Raw genomic sequence first — 17,209 nt, 5'->3', positions numbered from 1 at the left:
TCAAAAATAAAGGCTCTCTTGCTTTTCATAGTGCCTCTATCATCTTTGTCTAGTCCAACAGTACAGTACTGCAATATTTGCACATGCCAGTAATTTGTTTTTAAGTGCAGTCTGAAAATCCCATAAAATTTCTGAAATGAGAGAACCATATGCAGTGTTTATCACAAAAGAGCAACTCTGGCAGACACATGAAAAAAATCTTAATCACTTCCTCATAAATGGGCCATTTCTTCCTTTACACAGGAACCTGACTTCCTTCTGCAGGTTCTGTAGAAAACGTTTCTGCCATATGCAACTCCTATTACCAGGACTAGGAATGAATTATCTGGAATGGCAGCCCCATAAGAACCAACTCACATTTGTATTTAATGCCACTGTCATTGCCATCACGGACAAAATCAACCCCGAGGCACACATACAGATGTTATCTCCCAGGAACATAAGCTGTAGAAATTTTCCTAGAGAAGGGAAAAATTTGAAAATACTCCAAGAGATGATGCCAATTTTAAGGTTCACCTCTGAAATATTCCCAAAACACCATGACACAAGGGACTAAAACATCAACCTCTGCAGTAATTGAAAAAAAAAAAAAAATTAACCGTGGAAAACTCATACTCAATATATGAAATTGAAATGGATTGATTTTCTTCTTGTGCAGTGGATGGAACTGCACTTTAATTGAAAATCACTTTTAAATAAGTGACACTGAAAGGATTTAAATCTTTTTCAATAAAGAGACCCCTATAGCATTTGCCTGCCACTTCCTTGTGTAGGTTAAGCACAAATCAAGTTCTTGAGGGAGTCATAGCACAGCAGTTTGCATAGACAGCTACAAAATGCAATCCTGCCCCCCAAAAGCCGAGGAACTAGCACTCTGCCACATCAGCTGATGCAACCGGCAGCCTTGGCTTAAAGGTTTAAAAATATTCTGGTGTTTGTCCTGTTGGCTTCCCTAATGCATTCCAAATGCCAAACATAATAAATACCTTTTCTCATCTGTTTTTTTTTTTTTTTTTTTTCTGTCCAGAGAGCCAATTTGTCATGTTATAAATCCTTTTGATACAAATTTACTTCCAGACTACTGAACTGAGATGATGGCTTGCAAGCCCTAGGTCAGTCAGGAAAAGGGAAGGAAGCTGCTGGAAGAGAGAAGAAGTTGGCATACCTTCCCTTTGTTGAAGTAATGGATAATCTTACGGCACAGACCTTCCTTACGTTGCCACTCTGACTGAGATGGGTAATGCAGGAACTCTCTCAGAGGTCTGTCCTCCCACTGAAGCAACTCACAGTACAAAAGCAAAGTGAATGCAGCCTCTGTAGGAAAGGCAATTACGGAACGCTGAATCAATGACAGCAAATAAACACAGCCAATACTGAAAGGTCACAGACCTGCCTCTGATACAGTCTGTGATTTCTGATTTACAGTTTGTGAAAAAAATCTCAACTCTCAGAGGACCATTAAATTATTCAATTACTTAAAATAGCAGGACACGATTTTTAGGTACAAATCTGTCAAGTTTCTTTTTACCGGCTACTTGATTTAAATGCACAGTCAGATGTTCAGATCTGTAACTAGATTTGGGGCCTGCAGCTGTAAACAGAGCTTGGACAACACAGTATTAGAGTCCAGACACGTTCCAAGCGCTCCCCCAGCACTGCAAGGCGAGGAAATATGACAAGTGATAATATAATGGTGGTTTTGCTAATCTTCCTCTACATTTCATTCCTCTGTTGTGATTTTTTTTTTTTTAAATCCATCTTCTCCAAGGACACTTTAATGTAAAATTCGAAGTGTAATGCAATGATCATGTGGTTATGTGGGCATAAACAGACAGTATTTAACTTAAGGAGCTGGGCCTCAGCTTCTTGCCTTCCCAAGTGCTATAACTGACTCATGGAAATTCTTTCCAAAAGAATGAACCAGATATTATAACATCAAGAGAGTTAAAAAATGCCATGAGGACTTCAGGCAGACTCTGTGGGATGTTGTCCCTCACCTGTGTAGTTCTCAGCCTGCAGGTGCATGTCACACAGCTTGTGGATATAGCGGATGTACATCTCCTCCTTGTTAATTTCAGATTTGTAGAAATTCTGTGGAAGAAAACACAGAGTTGTTACTCCTGAGACTCTCCCTTCATTCAAGCGCTCAGCAGCATCTGTGGAGGCACAAAGTTATTGAAAAGAGAACATATTCTTAGTGGGAAAGAAAAGTAATAATGCTTTTTATGTTCACACTGACCTAACCCACTCATTTTTTTGTGGCATTATTTTTTTCTCAAAATGAAGGTAGACAAAAGCTGAAAGAAGAAGTGAGAGGTTGTAGAACCTGTGTCACAGGGACACACAGAGCTCAGCTGGACACAGCCCTGAGGTGCCTGCTTTAAGCAGCGAGCAGGACCAGAGGATCCTCACATCCCTCATCCTTCTCTTCTGTCATCCCAGTGCTTGGATTCTGAAGCTACACTTGCCTGGCACAGGTTCCCATCCCAGCCTTTCCCATCCCAGTTTCAACAAGATTGCACAGTATGAGATAAAGATAAAGGAAAAGATAAAGAGATAAAAGGAAAAAGGAAACATCTTTACCATAAGGTTAACAGTGCAGCCAATCTTCTTGTTTTCAGTTTCATCTCCTTTCATACAATCCCTAAGAAAACAGAGCAATGTTGAAACAAACATCTGCCAAAACAGTCCTTTTAAAATAAATTTGAAGCTATTTTGTCTTCCAGGGTTTCCCTGGATGACAAACAACAGATAATCATATACTACATTTTATAAAGTTCCTCTGAGAACATTTTCCATGTTAGGGCTTAGATGATGTGAGAACTGAGCATCCCCTTACAAGTTTGCATCTGCAAACAAGCCCCTGAAATGAGTGTTCCTTCATTTCTTACAAGAATCCGAACAACAATCAGATAACAGTGGTCAAAAATAACCCAAATGCAAGATTTACTGTAAAATGTAAACATTTAGTCCTAGTCAAAGAGCTGGCTTCCATGAATGCAGCTCTGCAGTGTGGTGTGGCACACAAGGATACAACCTGAGGCATTTAGACTAGATTTCTAACTTTTGCACAGGTAAGTTACGTCACAAAATTATCCTTTCTGGAATATTTAGAATTATTTCTATTCAAACAGTACAAGAGACTAAATTTTTAAAGCAGTGACACAGCAAACCATCTTGAGAACTGCTACAGCTACTGACTGGCAGCTGGACTCTAAGAAATGCCTCTGTATTTCCAACGCCACATTCCAGTTCCCTCTTCTGGGAATGACAAATCGGCTGCAGATTGAAAATCAATTAAAAACTGGCCTGGATTTCTCAATTAAGCATGGAAATATATATCTGTGTGTCAAAGCTGCCTTGCTGGCAACCGTTTATCATTAAAAAATAAAAAACAGAAACGAAAACCACACGACACCTCCCACCCTGCCCCCCCAAAAATCCCCAAGCAGCTCCCCTGCGTTCCCTTTAAAAGTGTCTCCAGTACCTGGTTGTGCACAGTAGTTGTAGAGCAGTTGTTGCCAGGAAAAAACCAGGAGATTGGATCAAAGTGGTAGGGATAACAAAAAGAGCAAACTAAAAAGCACAGAAAAGGATTTGGGACTGCAGAACACCCAGCCTAGTCAGAGGGTTTCACCTCTAATGAGCAGCAGCAGAAGAAAAAACTATTTGAACTCTTGTCAGCAGGCTAAAGATAGAAATATCTGGGGCAGTTCTATATAGGTTCAAATTGTCTATTATTAAAAACACCCCTCTGAGTGTGTATGTATATATAAATCGAAAGTTAAAATATTTCCTTCTAACTAAGTCAAAGCTCAGCTGCATTGACACAACAGTCCTGCAAACTTCAGTTTAAAACTAAATGAAGGCTGCCTAACTTCTAGTGAAATCTTGCTCATGAGCCACCAGCTGCTGTGTCAGAGTTCCCAGATGGAAGCTCTCCAGCCCTGCAGGCTGGGATGATGCATTCAGCACACCTTGGTTCAACGAGGCTTTGGGCATCACTCTTTAGGTGAATTAGGTGAGATCATTTCGGTGATAGAAGGAATGAACGTTTGAGCAGCCTGAATAAACCTCAGCACAAAGCTATCAGGAACGAGCACACAAGAATGAGAATAAGGGCTCTAGAGATGAGGGTCTGGGATGTTCGCTCAGAACCCAGCAGTGATGTGTTGGCTTGCCTGTATGCAGCTTGACAGTCAATAAAAATGTTCCCTGTAGGAATTCAGTACCATGTCTTGACAAAGAACGTGTTTTTGGGGTGCCAGATACCTGTAGTCGAGCAGACGCTCCATGAGACGAGTGACAGATGTGACAAAAGAGATTCCAGTCTCCCGCCAGGTTTCCTGCTCAATCTTCTCCAGCAAACTGTTTGGAGATGGAAAGACAGCAGCTGAGGCTTCCAGGGAAATGGTACAGTGCATGCAGACCGGAACAGACAACTTGGGTTCTCCCTCAGAAAACAAATTCCAGAAGAATTAGCATCTTACCTGGGATAAGGCCCAAAGAGTTGGGTTCTAATCCAGGCAGCATGAAGTAAAGACAAGGAAATTACAGAACTGACACGCAAAAGGGAAAATATCCTCACATTGCCATTTAACAGATATGAAAAAGAGCAACACTCATGGCAATACTCCATTCCCACATTATTATCTGTAGCTTAAATGCTGCTAGCAGCAGTCAGAGACTGAAAGGGAGTCCAACCTACTGCAAATATTTCTTCTTTGCTCATCCCTCCATAAATTTTCATCTCTAATCAGCAACCAACCAATCCTGAATCACATTGTATTTAAACTGGAAATAAAAGCAATCTGCTCCTGCCTAGCACAGACAGTACAGTGAGCACCCGTCTCAGCCAGTTGTGAAGGAAGAGAGAAGGCTGGAATGAGAACAATGAGCACTGTGTTTAAAGAGTGAAGAAAGAAAGCAAATTCACATGCCAGTTTCCCTGAAACTGGATTTCCAGTCAAGGAATTTGCCACTACAAGGAAAGAACTTCTCTTGGGTGTCACATGCTCCAAAGGGACAAACTCTTCAGTACTGGGATGATTTGTAGCTGAGGGAGCTAATTCCCTTTTCAGCAGTATAGTTGAGACAGCAGAATTCAGGGTCAATGGCTTTTTTCACACAGCATTTACTAATTTGTGGAATTTTTTCCTCATATTGTTCTCAGACAGCTCAGTGGCAAATATAAGTAACTGGTTGCTGGAATTCCAGGCTGTGTTTCTTGGTAATGCATCCAATCACTATCATCTAAAAATGACTAAAAAGCGACAGCCCTTGAATTCTTAACATTTCAAGTAATCAATATCTTCAGCTGGAACAAAGGCACACTATTCCTCTTGCCATGTGAATAAAAAAAAAAGAACAGATATTTCCTTTCCTTTATCCCTGAAACAGACTTACTTTATCTGTACACATAAGATCCAAGACTTCACAAGGCTGAATATACACAAATCCAAACTGAATACATTTTCCTACTTCCTGAGGATAAGTACATGGGATGGGCAGGCTTATCTAGCTTGAAATGAATGAATGTGCAATTGCAATTTCAGAAACACAATAATTGGTTCCAGCAAAACTAAGGTTTATGCCTCAAACAGCCAGTGTGCTATTGGGGGCCACGTAAAATTGTCTGGAATATATTGCTAAAATTCCGCTAATGATCTCTCTGGCTCACTGGAGTATTAAAAAAATTTGGTTAACTGGTCTGGACTGTCAAGAGTTCAAAATAATTCCCTCTGAAATAAACTAGGAACACTCAAAATTTGGAGACAGATCAGTAATCAAAGGTAGTGAAGTGTAAAGTCAGACATAAAATCTTCACGTTTATCCTTCTGAGTACGAATTATTGGTGTGAAAGGAAGCGGAAATACAATGTCACAATGGACTCTGAAGGAAGCAACTGGCAACCGTTGAACCAACCAAAACATGGCCTTCAAAAATAGGAGGAAATGCGAATGCTGAGGAAAATCTCCTTTGCCCTAGCAAGGCCTGACTCAGTAGATAGCTCACTGTCCTCTAAACAATCCCCAGGCCAGGGTCTCACTCACTGCTACGGAAAGAGAAGGGCCCTGGCTCCTCCAGCAAATGAATTTTTGATAGGAGGATGATAACCTGTGCAGCCTTTAATTAGATGTCACAGAGAGAAGACAAAGAAGAATTCAAGTCTCTATATTACTTCCAGGACTCCTTTGCTGAGCCATTCCATGGAGAGCTGCCAGGAAACCCCTTCCCTCCCTCCCCAGAGATCAGTGCCTGGCTCTTCCAACAGCCCTGCACAAGAAGAGGAGCATGAACTGGCAAAGCTTACAGCAGGCTGAAGAGCTCCCTGTAGTTCTCATCACCTTTTCCTTCGGACACCAGGCTGTCCAGCTTATCGATCAGCTCGGCCTCCACCTGCAGGAAGCGACCAGATCCAGCACTCAGACACACTTCCAGGGAAGCAGACGTCAGCTAAACTGGATCCTGAACTGCAGCAGAAAATCCAGCACCACTGCTCTGCTCTCATGCTTCTGCTGCTGTCATTGAGTTGCAAACATTACATTGGAAGATTATTTGTTCATTAAACCCCACTTTTTAAGCCTCTCTATATGATTATATGACACTTCTGCTTTTTCTTTCACTTATGTAACGGGCCACAACAGCATCATTATGTTTGTCTTAGAAAGATTTTGAACACATATTCATTTCAACCCTAAATATCAAGTGTGGTATTTAAGTGCAGAAATTGATGTACATAACATTAAAAAAATAATTTCATGCAGTCAGAAATCTTGCAGAATACAGTTTCACTATTAGTGAAGACAGAGGCTCCTAAAGGCTGAAACCCTTTGCAGAAATATGGCTTTTATTTAAAGACAAGCATAGTTTGAGCTTCCCTACATCTTTCAGCTGCCAAATTGCAAAGGAAGTAAAGATGGGGAGGAAAAGCAAATCAGCCAGTGGCACACAAATGGACTTGGTGCTCTTGCTGGTTTAATGAAATCATTAAAGGGAGACTTGATTTCATCCCTGATTCAGACTGTATTGTTCTCCAGCCTTGCTGAAAAAATAACCTTGTTAAAACATGAACTACTGAAGAAAATTTAAAAAGGGCTTGAAAATGAATTTTCAGGGTTTTTATATTTTCTGACAAACAACTGAATATTCAAAAGGTGAAGAGAAGCTCAGAATTAAAAAACCCCCAAACCTTCCCTTTGTTTGTGATCTACAGTGACAACAGAAATCAGTAATGCTTGTCCAGTTCTCCAGCATTGTACTGGAAAGCAAATAACTCCCTGGTTCCAGCAGATAATGGTAATGAGGTTTATTATCTCTTGGGATATTTAAACATTTATTTAATCACTAATACAGATGATTATTTAATCTTTAACCTTAGAAAGTTACAATATATTCTTCATAAAACACGGTGAAAATTTGTTCCACGGGTAATTTAAGAAATTCTTGGAGCTGTAGTTTAAAAAACATAAGTGAGAATAAAAATTAAATGAAGATTATGAAGAGTTCATCTTGATACAGAAAATATAAATAGGCCAGAAACTCATAGGTGACTGTAGGTGCCTATTACTGTAAATTCCAGAGAAAGACCGTTCTATTGTTATGCTAAAACAAGTGGAAAGAGGACTATGATCAAAATGCTATTGCAATGATAACAATAGTAAATAGTAACAATTGCAGCAATCACGGGAGTTGAAGAGGAAGGAAAACAAGCTCCTGGTAATACTTTTCCACACAGCCTTTAATAGATCAGGTTGTGGGAAAGGTCTGCTGGAATGATTCTCCTGGAATGATAGATTAGACCTGGCATTTTAATGGCTGTGCAAATAATTAACATCATGAATGATGATAATTTAATGGTGATTTACTCCTTCAGAGCACCTCTCTGCAGATAGTGGCCCCCAGTATTGCCCCAGTGCAATGACAGTGAAGCACTGTCATCCGAGGAGCCAGACCAAACCCATCCTCCTTTAGCAATGCTCTGCGCTTCAGGGGTGTGGTGTGCTGTGAAAATCTAAGCAATCCTCTGACCATGACTGGGAAACAGAATGATGAAAATTTCTCTCCCTGATTTGCAATCAGAGCTCACAGCAGGTGGAAACTGCAGAGCTTTTGTTGGACTTAACCCTTCTCGGAAGAGCTGCTGCAATTTCTGAAAGTAAAAACAGCTCCAAAGTCTGTTCCAAGCCATGGTATAATGATTTAATTATACAATACCACTTCCTAGCTGCAAATTGAAGACAGAGAAGCAGAGAGCACGGTTTTCACAAAGACTGGCTAAATCTTTACATCCCCATTTTTGGGTCTCAGTCTGACCCATTTAATGGCTGACTAATAATCTCAGTGAAACCACTGGGAGCAGTGACAGCCCAGCACTTAAAAAATTCTTTTCCCCATCTGTGATGTGCTGAGTACATCCCTCCTCTTCCCACGTTCATGGGAAATGCAGTTTGCATTGGTTAAACAATTTTGTGGGTCTCGTGATAGTTTTGTGAATTAGGTCTCGAATTTTCTGCACATATTTACATGACTCCTTCACAGTCAGAAACAGATCAACAAATACAAACTTCCTTGCTTCCATCTGGACACTGCAGACAGACAGAGCAAGAAAAGGAAAGCCTGGGAAGTGCCCTCACCTGTTTGAAGTTGCCATTCTTTCTCTGCTCCCAGTCCATCATGTCATGGAAGATGGGGATCATGATATTCCGGACTTCTGGTTGTGGAACAAGTGTAACACCCAGAAAGGGGCCGATCATTCCCGGAATAAAGTGGATCTTGTGCTCGCCTGTACAACACAGGACAATTGTAATGAAATAAAAGCCTTTGCTATCTGCCACTGAGAAAATAGGGAACCCTCACAATAATGATATTTACACAGTAATAAGCACGAGCATTATAAAAGCAAGCATTCTTTTCCTGAAAAGGAAGGAAAAAATCAGTATTTGCTTTACACCATTTTTTGCAAAGTCTCAAAGAGCATTTCTAATTTCACTGTGAAAGCCTTCAGCAAAAATTGTCAGTGTATTTTACTTGCAAAGGAATTCAAACTGTCAAAAGTAACCAAACTAAACCATTCTAACTGGGGGAAAAGAGGCCAGGGGTACTTCTGATTCATGAAGATTTTGAAAGGGCTGCTGAGAACAATGGTACTTAATAGAGCATGTTTAGATTTCAAGGAACTACAGAGCTCTTGCTCACTGCTGTCTCCATTTTCTACCTGCCACTGACTGGGACCAAGTGGATCTGCTCCAGGAGGGACCCGAGGCACTTTGCTGACAATCCCTTCTGAGCCACACTGCACTGCTGCAGAGAGAAACTCAACAGAGCCTGACCTGGAGCAGCATCCAGTGATAAATGTCTGCACCTACACATCTCAAACTGCCTTCTTGCTTCTCAGCGGAGTTAGTCCAGCACCATTTTCTGGGTATTGGATCTCTGTTATCTTGGAGGATCTTCTATTCTCCATATGGACCCCTTGAACCATGACTGGTTCTGGCTGTATCATTTTAGCTGTGCAAGACAAATCAGGCTTATTCTGTTTTCTTGCTTCTGTAGCCTTCCTGACTGCTGCCTGAACTTTGTCCAGCTTGCCTTGGGTTTATTTTTTTTTTTGTGTTTTGTTGTTTCTTTTAGCTGTAGAAAGCAGGACTGGGCAAACTAACCTAGAATCAAGTTCACTTAGGGAAAACACCATGACAGTAATATGATCCCTCTTCTCTTACTCCAGATTCTTACATATTTCCTCAAAGATTACAAAAATCTCCTTCATCCATAGCACTTTACAGCTCTCCTTCAGCTGATAATCAGCATGGTACATTTGTACTCTTTGCTTTTTTTGAATAGCAACTCCTACCTATATTCCTACACCTAAAATGTTTGTATTTGGCTTGGTGAATATTTTGCTGCCACATTATTAATTTACCCAATCTGACTTGTGTCGCCCCTCTGCTCTCTTAGAGATTTATCCCTTCTCATATCCTTGCATTTGTGATCTCTATCAGCAAACATTTTCTTTTCCTCTAGAATACAGTGCAGAAGAGAGTTTTGGTGGGAGAAGTGCTTCTCTTCAGAGAAGCAAAGGATTCTGTGATGCCACAAAACATTAAAACAATTTAAAAATCTGACAGAAATGGGGTTTTCCTTTGGCTTTGGCTGTCAGGTGAGAGAGGGAGAGGCTTACCCAGGTTCTGCCACATGCTGAAGAGCTCATAGGCCATCATCACTCTCATATCACCATACCTGAGAGAGAACAGAGACACAGCTGCCCAGGGAACAAAAACTTGCAAGGCAGCGATGTGAAAAAATAACCCAACATTAAAAAAAATTCAATTTACATTTATGACAATGTAAGAATATCAAACAACTTGACTAATAATCACTGATTGCTGGACTGGAAGATCTAGTTATTAATTTCCCAGGCATTTCCACATCCCAGGTTTCACAATAAATGGTAGGAAAACAAGACTCTTTTTTGAGGTGGGAACCCAAAGAAGCATATCCTTACTTATCCAGAATCTTCTTCCTCTTAGGTGGTGTGGCATTTTCTAGTTGGAGACTCGGCTGGTTTATAAACAAAACTGCCAGGCTGAAATAAGAGTTCCACACCTGGGACAAGGGAAAGAATTTTATAACATTACACTCTAAGAGTAAGTTTTAAAGAAGTGGAGAAAGACATAGACTCCTTCTGGTTATCAAGGGGTAATTTCATCAACATGCCTCTTACTATGGAGATACAAATTAACTTTTAAGGGTACAAATGGATTATTTAGAACCTGTTGGGAACTGGAATTAAAACCCCCACAAAAGCAATGCCACTGTGTTTTCCTCAAGAATGAATAAACTTGGTGACATCAGCAAACTTTTAAATTGTTTTTCTGTAGGTTGAACAGATTTTATCTGTCAAGAATCCCCAGAGATCAAATGATATCATGAATGAGACCCCCTGTAATTTGGGGCTGTTTTCCCAGAGATGAGGTTTTTGCCAGCTTGGTGTGTGCACTTGTGCCTAGGTGCATTGTCTGGCAGCTCCTCCTTACTAACACTGAAATTGCTGCCCATTTGCAACTACATCAGACACAGGGACACTCCCTGGGATTGTGTTCCTCCAGGTTTTGTGTCATCAGCCAGAGAGACCTCTGGGAGAGGAAGTTCATGAATTCCCCAACTTCAGGAAAAGCATTGCCTGAGCTTACATTGCATTATCCATCAGTCTGGAAGACAGCACTCTCAATTAGCCCCATGCTTATGGAATTACTTGTTTCCTTTATGAGGGACTGAATTTTCCTGATTTGATCTCACACTGTATCTATTCTACTTCCCATCAATTCCAGATTCCATTCCTGTCCTTTATCAGTTAGGTCATTTTCCTGACAGACACTCTAGTAAATGCTGCAAATATCATCAGCTAATGCAGAGGGCAGTTCCTGTTCCTTTGTTGCTGCTGGTTTGGAAAGATGTCAGAACATTTTCTGAATCAATTCTTACTTTAAAATCGAAGTCCGTGTCTGTGAAATTCTTATGCAGGGCAGAAGACAAGTACTGAACTGTTGTAACTATGATACTGCAGCCAAAAACAAAGAGAAGAAAACAAAAAGAGAACATTTGAATATGGAATGCAGTGTATTATAGTGGTTGGTGGTGCTGGTTTTACTACAGGTACAGAGAAGAGCATTTCCTGTGTAAACTGTGATATTTACAGTGAAGTCGCTGTTCTATGTTTTAATGAACAATTTGTACTAATTAATACAAAATTTTGAACTTTCACTATTATTTTAACTTTTAAAATTTACACAGGAGCATTTAAAATCCTGTCTATTTTGCACGGCTGGGCCATATATCACCAGGAAAATGGAATAATACACTCTTTTTCCTCCTGTTCTAAGCAGAAAGATCTTTTTCCCCAGAGGAGAATAGCTCAAAATTTTTGAGCTGTCCTTGTCACTGTCTATACAATGGTCCTTTATCTCACTCTCATTCAACTCAAGATATTGGCGAGTATTTTGCCAATATTTGATCCTGTGTTATTTTTTCTTGGTGGCTACATACTCCTTGGTGAAAGGCCATTAAGGCACATGTTAGATTCAGGAATTGATAAATGGCATGTAGACGAGGCAACAGCAGTATCAAAAGAAGAGCACATCTCTGATTCATGTGCAAGCCATACTCCAACAGCACTGCTAAAAGTAACTGTCAGTCTAAAGCTTTGTGGCAAAATTATGCCCAAGGGAACAGGTAACCTGCAGCATCTGAGGCAGCTACTGTTCCAGGTGGATTTCTTTTTTCTTACAGAACTTCAATGAATCTTTATGCTTGAATTACTGAAATCCTCTTCTTTCACTTCTCATGAGCAGGGTGGACTTGCAGAGCATTCAGCTCAGCTGAGCAGGCAGCCTTTGGAGGATTTGCATGGTGTTTCCTCAGAGCAGGAATGCTCCAGCTGTCACTCAGTGGGAATTCCACAGCTAGTTTAGCTAAGGAATCCAGTGAATGATTCCAGCCACCCTGTGTTCAACATTGCTGCCGAGCCAAAGAGCACAGTACTTAACCCAGCAGAAGCAAGAAACTGAGGTAAAATGGAGCATTAAAATGGCAGATGACAAGTGAATTGAGAAGGAACTCTGTGTAATGCTCTGGTGTCGTGGCTGGGGTCTCCCCCTTTTCCAAATTACCCAAATGCCTCTCCTCACTTGGCTAAGGAGGGATGTCCATGGGAAAAACCAGATATTCAGTGCAGGGATTCCCTGACAAGGGATCAAGAGGCCCATAAACACCCCTGGTGTGGGAGCTGGGCTCATAAACACTGCTCTGTGTGCTGGAGCTGCTGGGCCTCTCACCCTCAGCACAGCTCCCTCAGCTCTGCCTTTAACTCCTGCCTCTGAGAACACTGGTGGAGTTTAACAAACCCACGAACACACAGCTTTGATCCAGAGTGTTCCAACAACAGCACAATGAGGATGAGCCCTTCAGAGTGCCTGTCTTGATGCTCACACCTCAGTCTGAGGAAAAACACTGCCCCAGGCTTTAGCTGCCGTGGAATGGCAACACGTTACACCTGCTCCTCTACTTACTTGCTGGTGAGCAGCCTCATCACCATCCAGTCTCGAGGAAAGACACTCATCTTCATCAGGTTCCGAAACACACAGAAAATCTTCAGGAGGAACTCCTGTCACATCAGGAAAATAATTTAAATCCACAGCAGTTGCAGGTGAATCTACTTCTTGATTGTAAGAAAGACAATTAAGCTAAGGGTGCTCTACTTGAGCTTTGTGTTGCAAGGCCATTCACCTGGAAGCATCATACATTGGAATATGGCTCTATTCCTTTTGTTCGCATCTAATATACAACTTGGAGCTTCTTTAAAATCTTCAGTTCTACAGGGAGATGAAAATCTTCCCTATGTGCATAATTATATTTCACTTCTCATACTATCACCCAGAGTTCCAGTGCCAATTTGCAGCTATTTTCAGATATACTGGACTCATAAACACTTTTTAATGTATTCATTTTATTAATCTATCTGTCCAAATTTCTTTGGACTTATGTCACAATTTGAGAACTAACCACACCCCCGAGCCCAATAAAACTCCTACGCAGGCTTTCTAAAATAGTAACAGAAAACTCCATTTTTGGCAACACACAGCAGCAAAGAGCTATTAGACAAGTCAGATGAATGTTTGCTTTCCAAAAAAAAAAAAAAAAAAAATCCCCAAACCTGAAGACATTTCTGTTTTTTGATGACCTGCACCTCCATGTCTGTACAGAACAACAGTGAAGATTAAATGTGACCAGTTGTTGGCCTTGCAAACTATGATTTGGTTGTTCTGTTTTCCTTCCAGACAAAATTGAAATAGCGAAATTGGCAGAGCAGGCACTCTTCAAAACCATACTACCATTATGCCTTAATGGAGGGTGTGTGATTAATATCTTGATGTAACTGAGCTCAGAGTAAAGCATTAGAAGCTCCTTGACTTTTGGCCTCATTTTGCCCGCGGTGTAACAGTGGTAAGTGAATAAAATGCCTCTCCATGCCAGAAAAAGTATTGGAAATATTTTAACAGCCATATTTGATGGGGGAAAAAAAGAATAATATATACCATCTTCAGCTTTTGTGGTACTCTTGGAACATATAGTCAGATTGTCAGAGATACAATAGTTCTTTTGGGCATAAAGACAAATTTTAGTTCAATGACCTTTCCACAAGTCTGACATAAGAACTATAGTTTAGATGGCTTTAAAAATAACTATTAAAATTTATTATGAACTATTTTACCAAATAATTTCTCTGTGAGCAATTTGAAAGTTACCAGAAAGGCAGCAATCTCAGATAACTATCAGCCTGAGATACACTGAACCCTGCAACCTAAAGATAAGAATTTTATCATTCCAGTTCATCTCCCTGATTTATTCAGCTTCTCTTTATGCACACAAAATATTTAAAAGCTGAAAGTCTGTCCAGGAAGGACTTCTCACTGCTTCTCTGTTTCATTTGTTAAGATAAGAGATGTTCCTGCCACATTCCATTGTTATTGTGCATATACGACTGTCATGCTAAACAAAATCGTTTTATATAAAAGCTTGTCTTTATTTATAGGACCAGTCTGCCTTTTGAACAGGCTGTTGCTGGAGATACTCCTCTTCCCCATCCAAATTTGAGGTAAGTAGTTCTGCTGGTGTGAGGTGTGAGATGTGCCATTTCCAAATGTCAGAGGTCTGTGCCCCTCACCAACCCCTGCTGTTCACAGAGAGCCATAATTTAAGCTGATGTTTGCGAAGCATGTAGCATGGAGGTTACAGCTTTCCTCAAAAAATATTTCATCTGCTAGAGACATTGTAACCCCCAAAAGGCTTGACATTCTCTTCTGGAATAAAATCAATACCCTTGTAAGAAAGCTCCAGTGCATACTGAAGGTGTAGTAAAATGCTATACAACAACTGACTTCTCATTCACAGGATTAAAAACCCCACGTTCCTCAGCCTGTGTTTTATATGTAACAATTACAATATCCTTTATGTCCAACAACATCTATCTCGGGACTCTATTTGCTGTTTTAAAGATAATTTGGTGCCCTGTGGTCTTAAACGTGTTTTTGTAACACTACACCAATGATTGTAAAAGTGAAAGGAAGGTCCCTGAACAGAGCGCCAGTGGATGGGAATGATTAACAGGGCAAGTGATGCTGGAGGGATTCCCCTCTGCTCTCCCATTCTGAGGGAATCACCCTACAAACATCACATCCTTTTGTACCTTCAGTTCATCCTTGCTTTGGAAGTTGTCCAGTAGGTGCTGGAAGTGAGTGTCTGACATCTGACGAAGCAAAGATAAAAGGCAGGAGACATATTCTCCCTGTTGACCAAATGAGAAACTCTTTCATTCAGACAATCTGCAATTTCACAGACACAAAGCTTAACCCGGGGGAAGGTATAAAGGGAGGGGTCTGAAATGGCCCCGATGCCTATGAGGGGACAGCTGACATGCACGGAGACTGAAAATACTTCAGGTTACCAGTTCCTCAGTTACTGTTAATAAATACAGGGATACACCTCCAGGAGGCTCCTCCACAGATGCCAGTTTTAAAGGTCTTTTAATCAAAGTTGTGGTCTCATAAAAATTAGTTTAAAATTATTAATACAGACATTAACAAATCGCCCCCTGAGCATGCAGGTTTTGACAATACCTTTTTCAGTACTTTAAATATACAGTGTCTGTCAGAGGTGTGACTGCAGCTCATGCCAACAGACCAGCAACCATTTGAACTAAGTGACTCTGACCAGTAAAGCAGTGACAGCTTGGGATCAGGCTGGGCTACAGAAGGTGTCTGGAAGCTTATAAATACACGGCTTATTAGTGTTCACCAAGTTCTGTGCTGTCAGAGCTCCAGTACTGACAGGACTGCAATCAGATTTCCTGAGCACAGGCTGGGTAAGCCTACATGAGCTGCAATTACATTTCTGTAATTCCGCAAAGCAGATCCGCCCTAACCAGTTACCACAGCATCCCAAAGTGTTTTCCAAAGAGAAGCTCCCCCATTTTACAAATCTGAAAGCAAAGCACAGAGAAGGTAAGCAATTTGTCCAAGAGAACAAGCAAAGTGGTGCCAAAACCATCAAGGCTGGGTTTGTTGACTGCCAGTCCCTTCCACAACACTCTTTTTTTCTGCAACGGAGAAACTAATTTGGAAAATGCACAAATCTAAGCCATATCTAATAAGACTCCACATATCATTGTGCTGTGAAATGTAAATTGAGGAGCAAATACAAGGGACTGTGCCTTCCATTTTATTGTTTTTCTAAATGGCTCAAGCATCTACCTGGAAGCTTTGACACAGGTTTTGCAATAAACTTTCCAGTTCCAGGGCTGAACTTCACTAGGAAGAAAGATGTGCTCTTCTGTGTGGGCTGGCATGTGGTAAAGAGCAGTAAGTCAAATGGCAGCAGTAAAAGGAAACTGAGATATTACTGGCCATTTGCAAGCCTGTGTCTTTCTTGTCCTGTATCAAAGAACATCTCGTTATCTGAGCTAACAAGGAAAAATCCAGCCTTCTCTCTTGTGTGAGAAGTGCACCTTAGTGCACATCTGCCCCCAGCAGCACCGCTGAGGTTTCAGCCATTTGCTAAAAAAACAAGTCTAAAAAAGGATGTTCTGAACAGCAGCTTAACATCCTACATTGAAAAAGCAGCATTAGAGACTCCAACAAACAAAAATACGCTAAAATAGGCTAGAATAGAAAAGGACATCAATCCAGGAATGAAGAAGGGTGAATAGCAAAACTCTGTTCTTTTTATTCTCTTCCATTGCATGTCAAAGAAAAATTTCTTCCCTGTGGCTAAGGCTGGCAGCCTGGGTAAAGTGGTGGCTTCTCCCACCAAGCTCAACAGCTCGCTTGACTTACCATCTCTTAATTTCTTTTGAAAATGTATGCTGTGTTTCATTTGCATGAAATAGTCAATGACCCTGGACAGAAGCTCTCCAGGGTGTTAAGCAAAGGGATTTAACCACAGAGCACTGTCATATCCTCAGTTTTGGGGTCACAGCCTGATACTCCTCATAGCCCTTGGTGATACCACCTTAGGGGTGAAGCCCCAGACAGCTCCCCAGCACCTCAAGTCTTAAGCAATAACTCTGAATCACAGCTGCAAAGACAAGAAAATAATCTGGAAATCCATTAAAGCATCCTGAGCTCCAGTGCTTCCTGCAGCCCTCACTGTGCAG

At 40.9% G+C, this 17,209-nt stretch overlaps 1 protein-coding gene across 14 annotated transcripts in view; it reads right to left on the bottom strand.

Moving 5' to 3' along the window:
- DOCK3 (dedicator of cytokinesis 3) overlaps positions 1-17,209 on the bottom strand; it is a 183,938-nt gene that overhangs the window by 33,127 nt on the left and 133,602 nt on the right. For 11 of the 14 annotated variants that reach the window (XM_058422182.1, XM_058422187.1, XM_058422184.1 and 8 more), the window contains 12 exons: positions 15,245-15,343; positions 13,068-13,162; positions 11,485-11,560; positions 10,505-10,605; positions 10,181-10,239; positions 8,637-8,785; positions 6,314-6,399; positions 4,491-4,517; positions 4,273-4,368; positions 2,584-2,644; positions 1,998-2,091; positions 1,166-1,314 (listed from right to left, as the gene is read on the bottom strand). In XM_058422182.1, the coding sequence (XP_058278165.1) occupies positions 1,166-1,314; positions 1,998-2,091; positions 2,584-2,644; positions 4,273-4,368; positions 4,491-4,517; positions 6,314-6,399; positions 8,637-8,785; positions 10,181-10,239; positions 10,505-10,605; positions 11,485-11,560; positions 13,068-13,162; positions 15,245-15,343 (1,092 nt within the window). The remainder of the gene's footprint in view (positions 1-1,165; positions 1,315-1,997; positions 2,092-2,583; positions 2,645-4,272; positions 4,369-4,490; positions 4,518-6,313; positions 6,400-8,636; positions 8,786-10,180; positions 10,240-10,504; positions 10,606-11,484; positions 11,561-13,067; positions 13,163-15,244; positions 15,344-17,209) is intronic. The other 3 variants (XM_058422185.1, XM_040076022.2, XM_040076030.2) reach the window with 1 other exon arrangement.

The sequence above is a fragment of the Hirundo rustica genome, chromosome 12 (assembly GCF_015227805.2).
Source record: "Hirundo rustica isolate bHirRus1 chromosome 12, bHirRus1.pri.v3, whole genome shotgun sequence".
NCBI classification, from domain to species: domain Eukaryota; kingdom Metazoa; phylum Chordata; class Aves; order Passeriformes; family Hirundinidae; genus Hirundo; species Hirundo rustica.
Note: the sequence above shows the minus strand (reverse complement) of the source record. Positions and strands in the feature narration are given on the sequence as shown.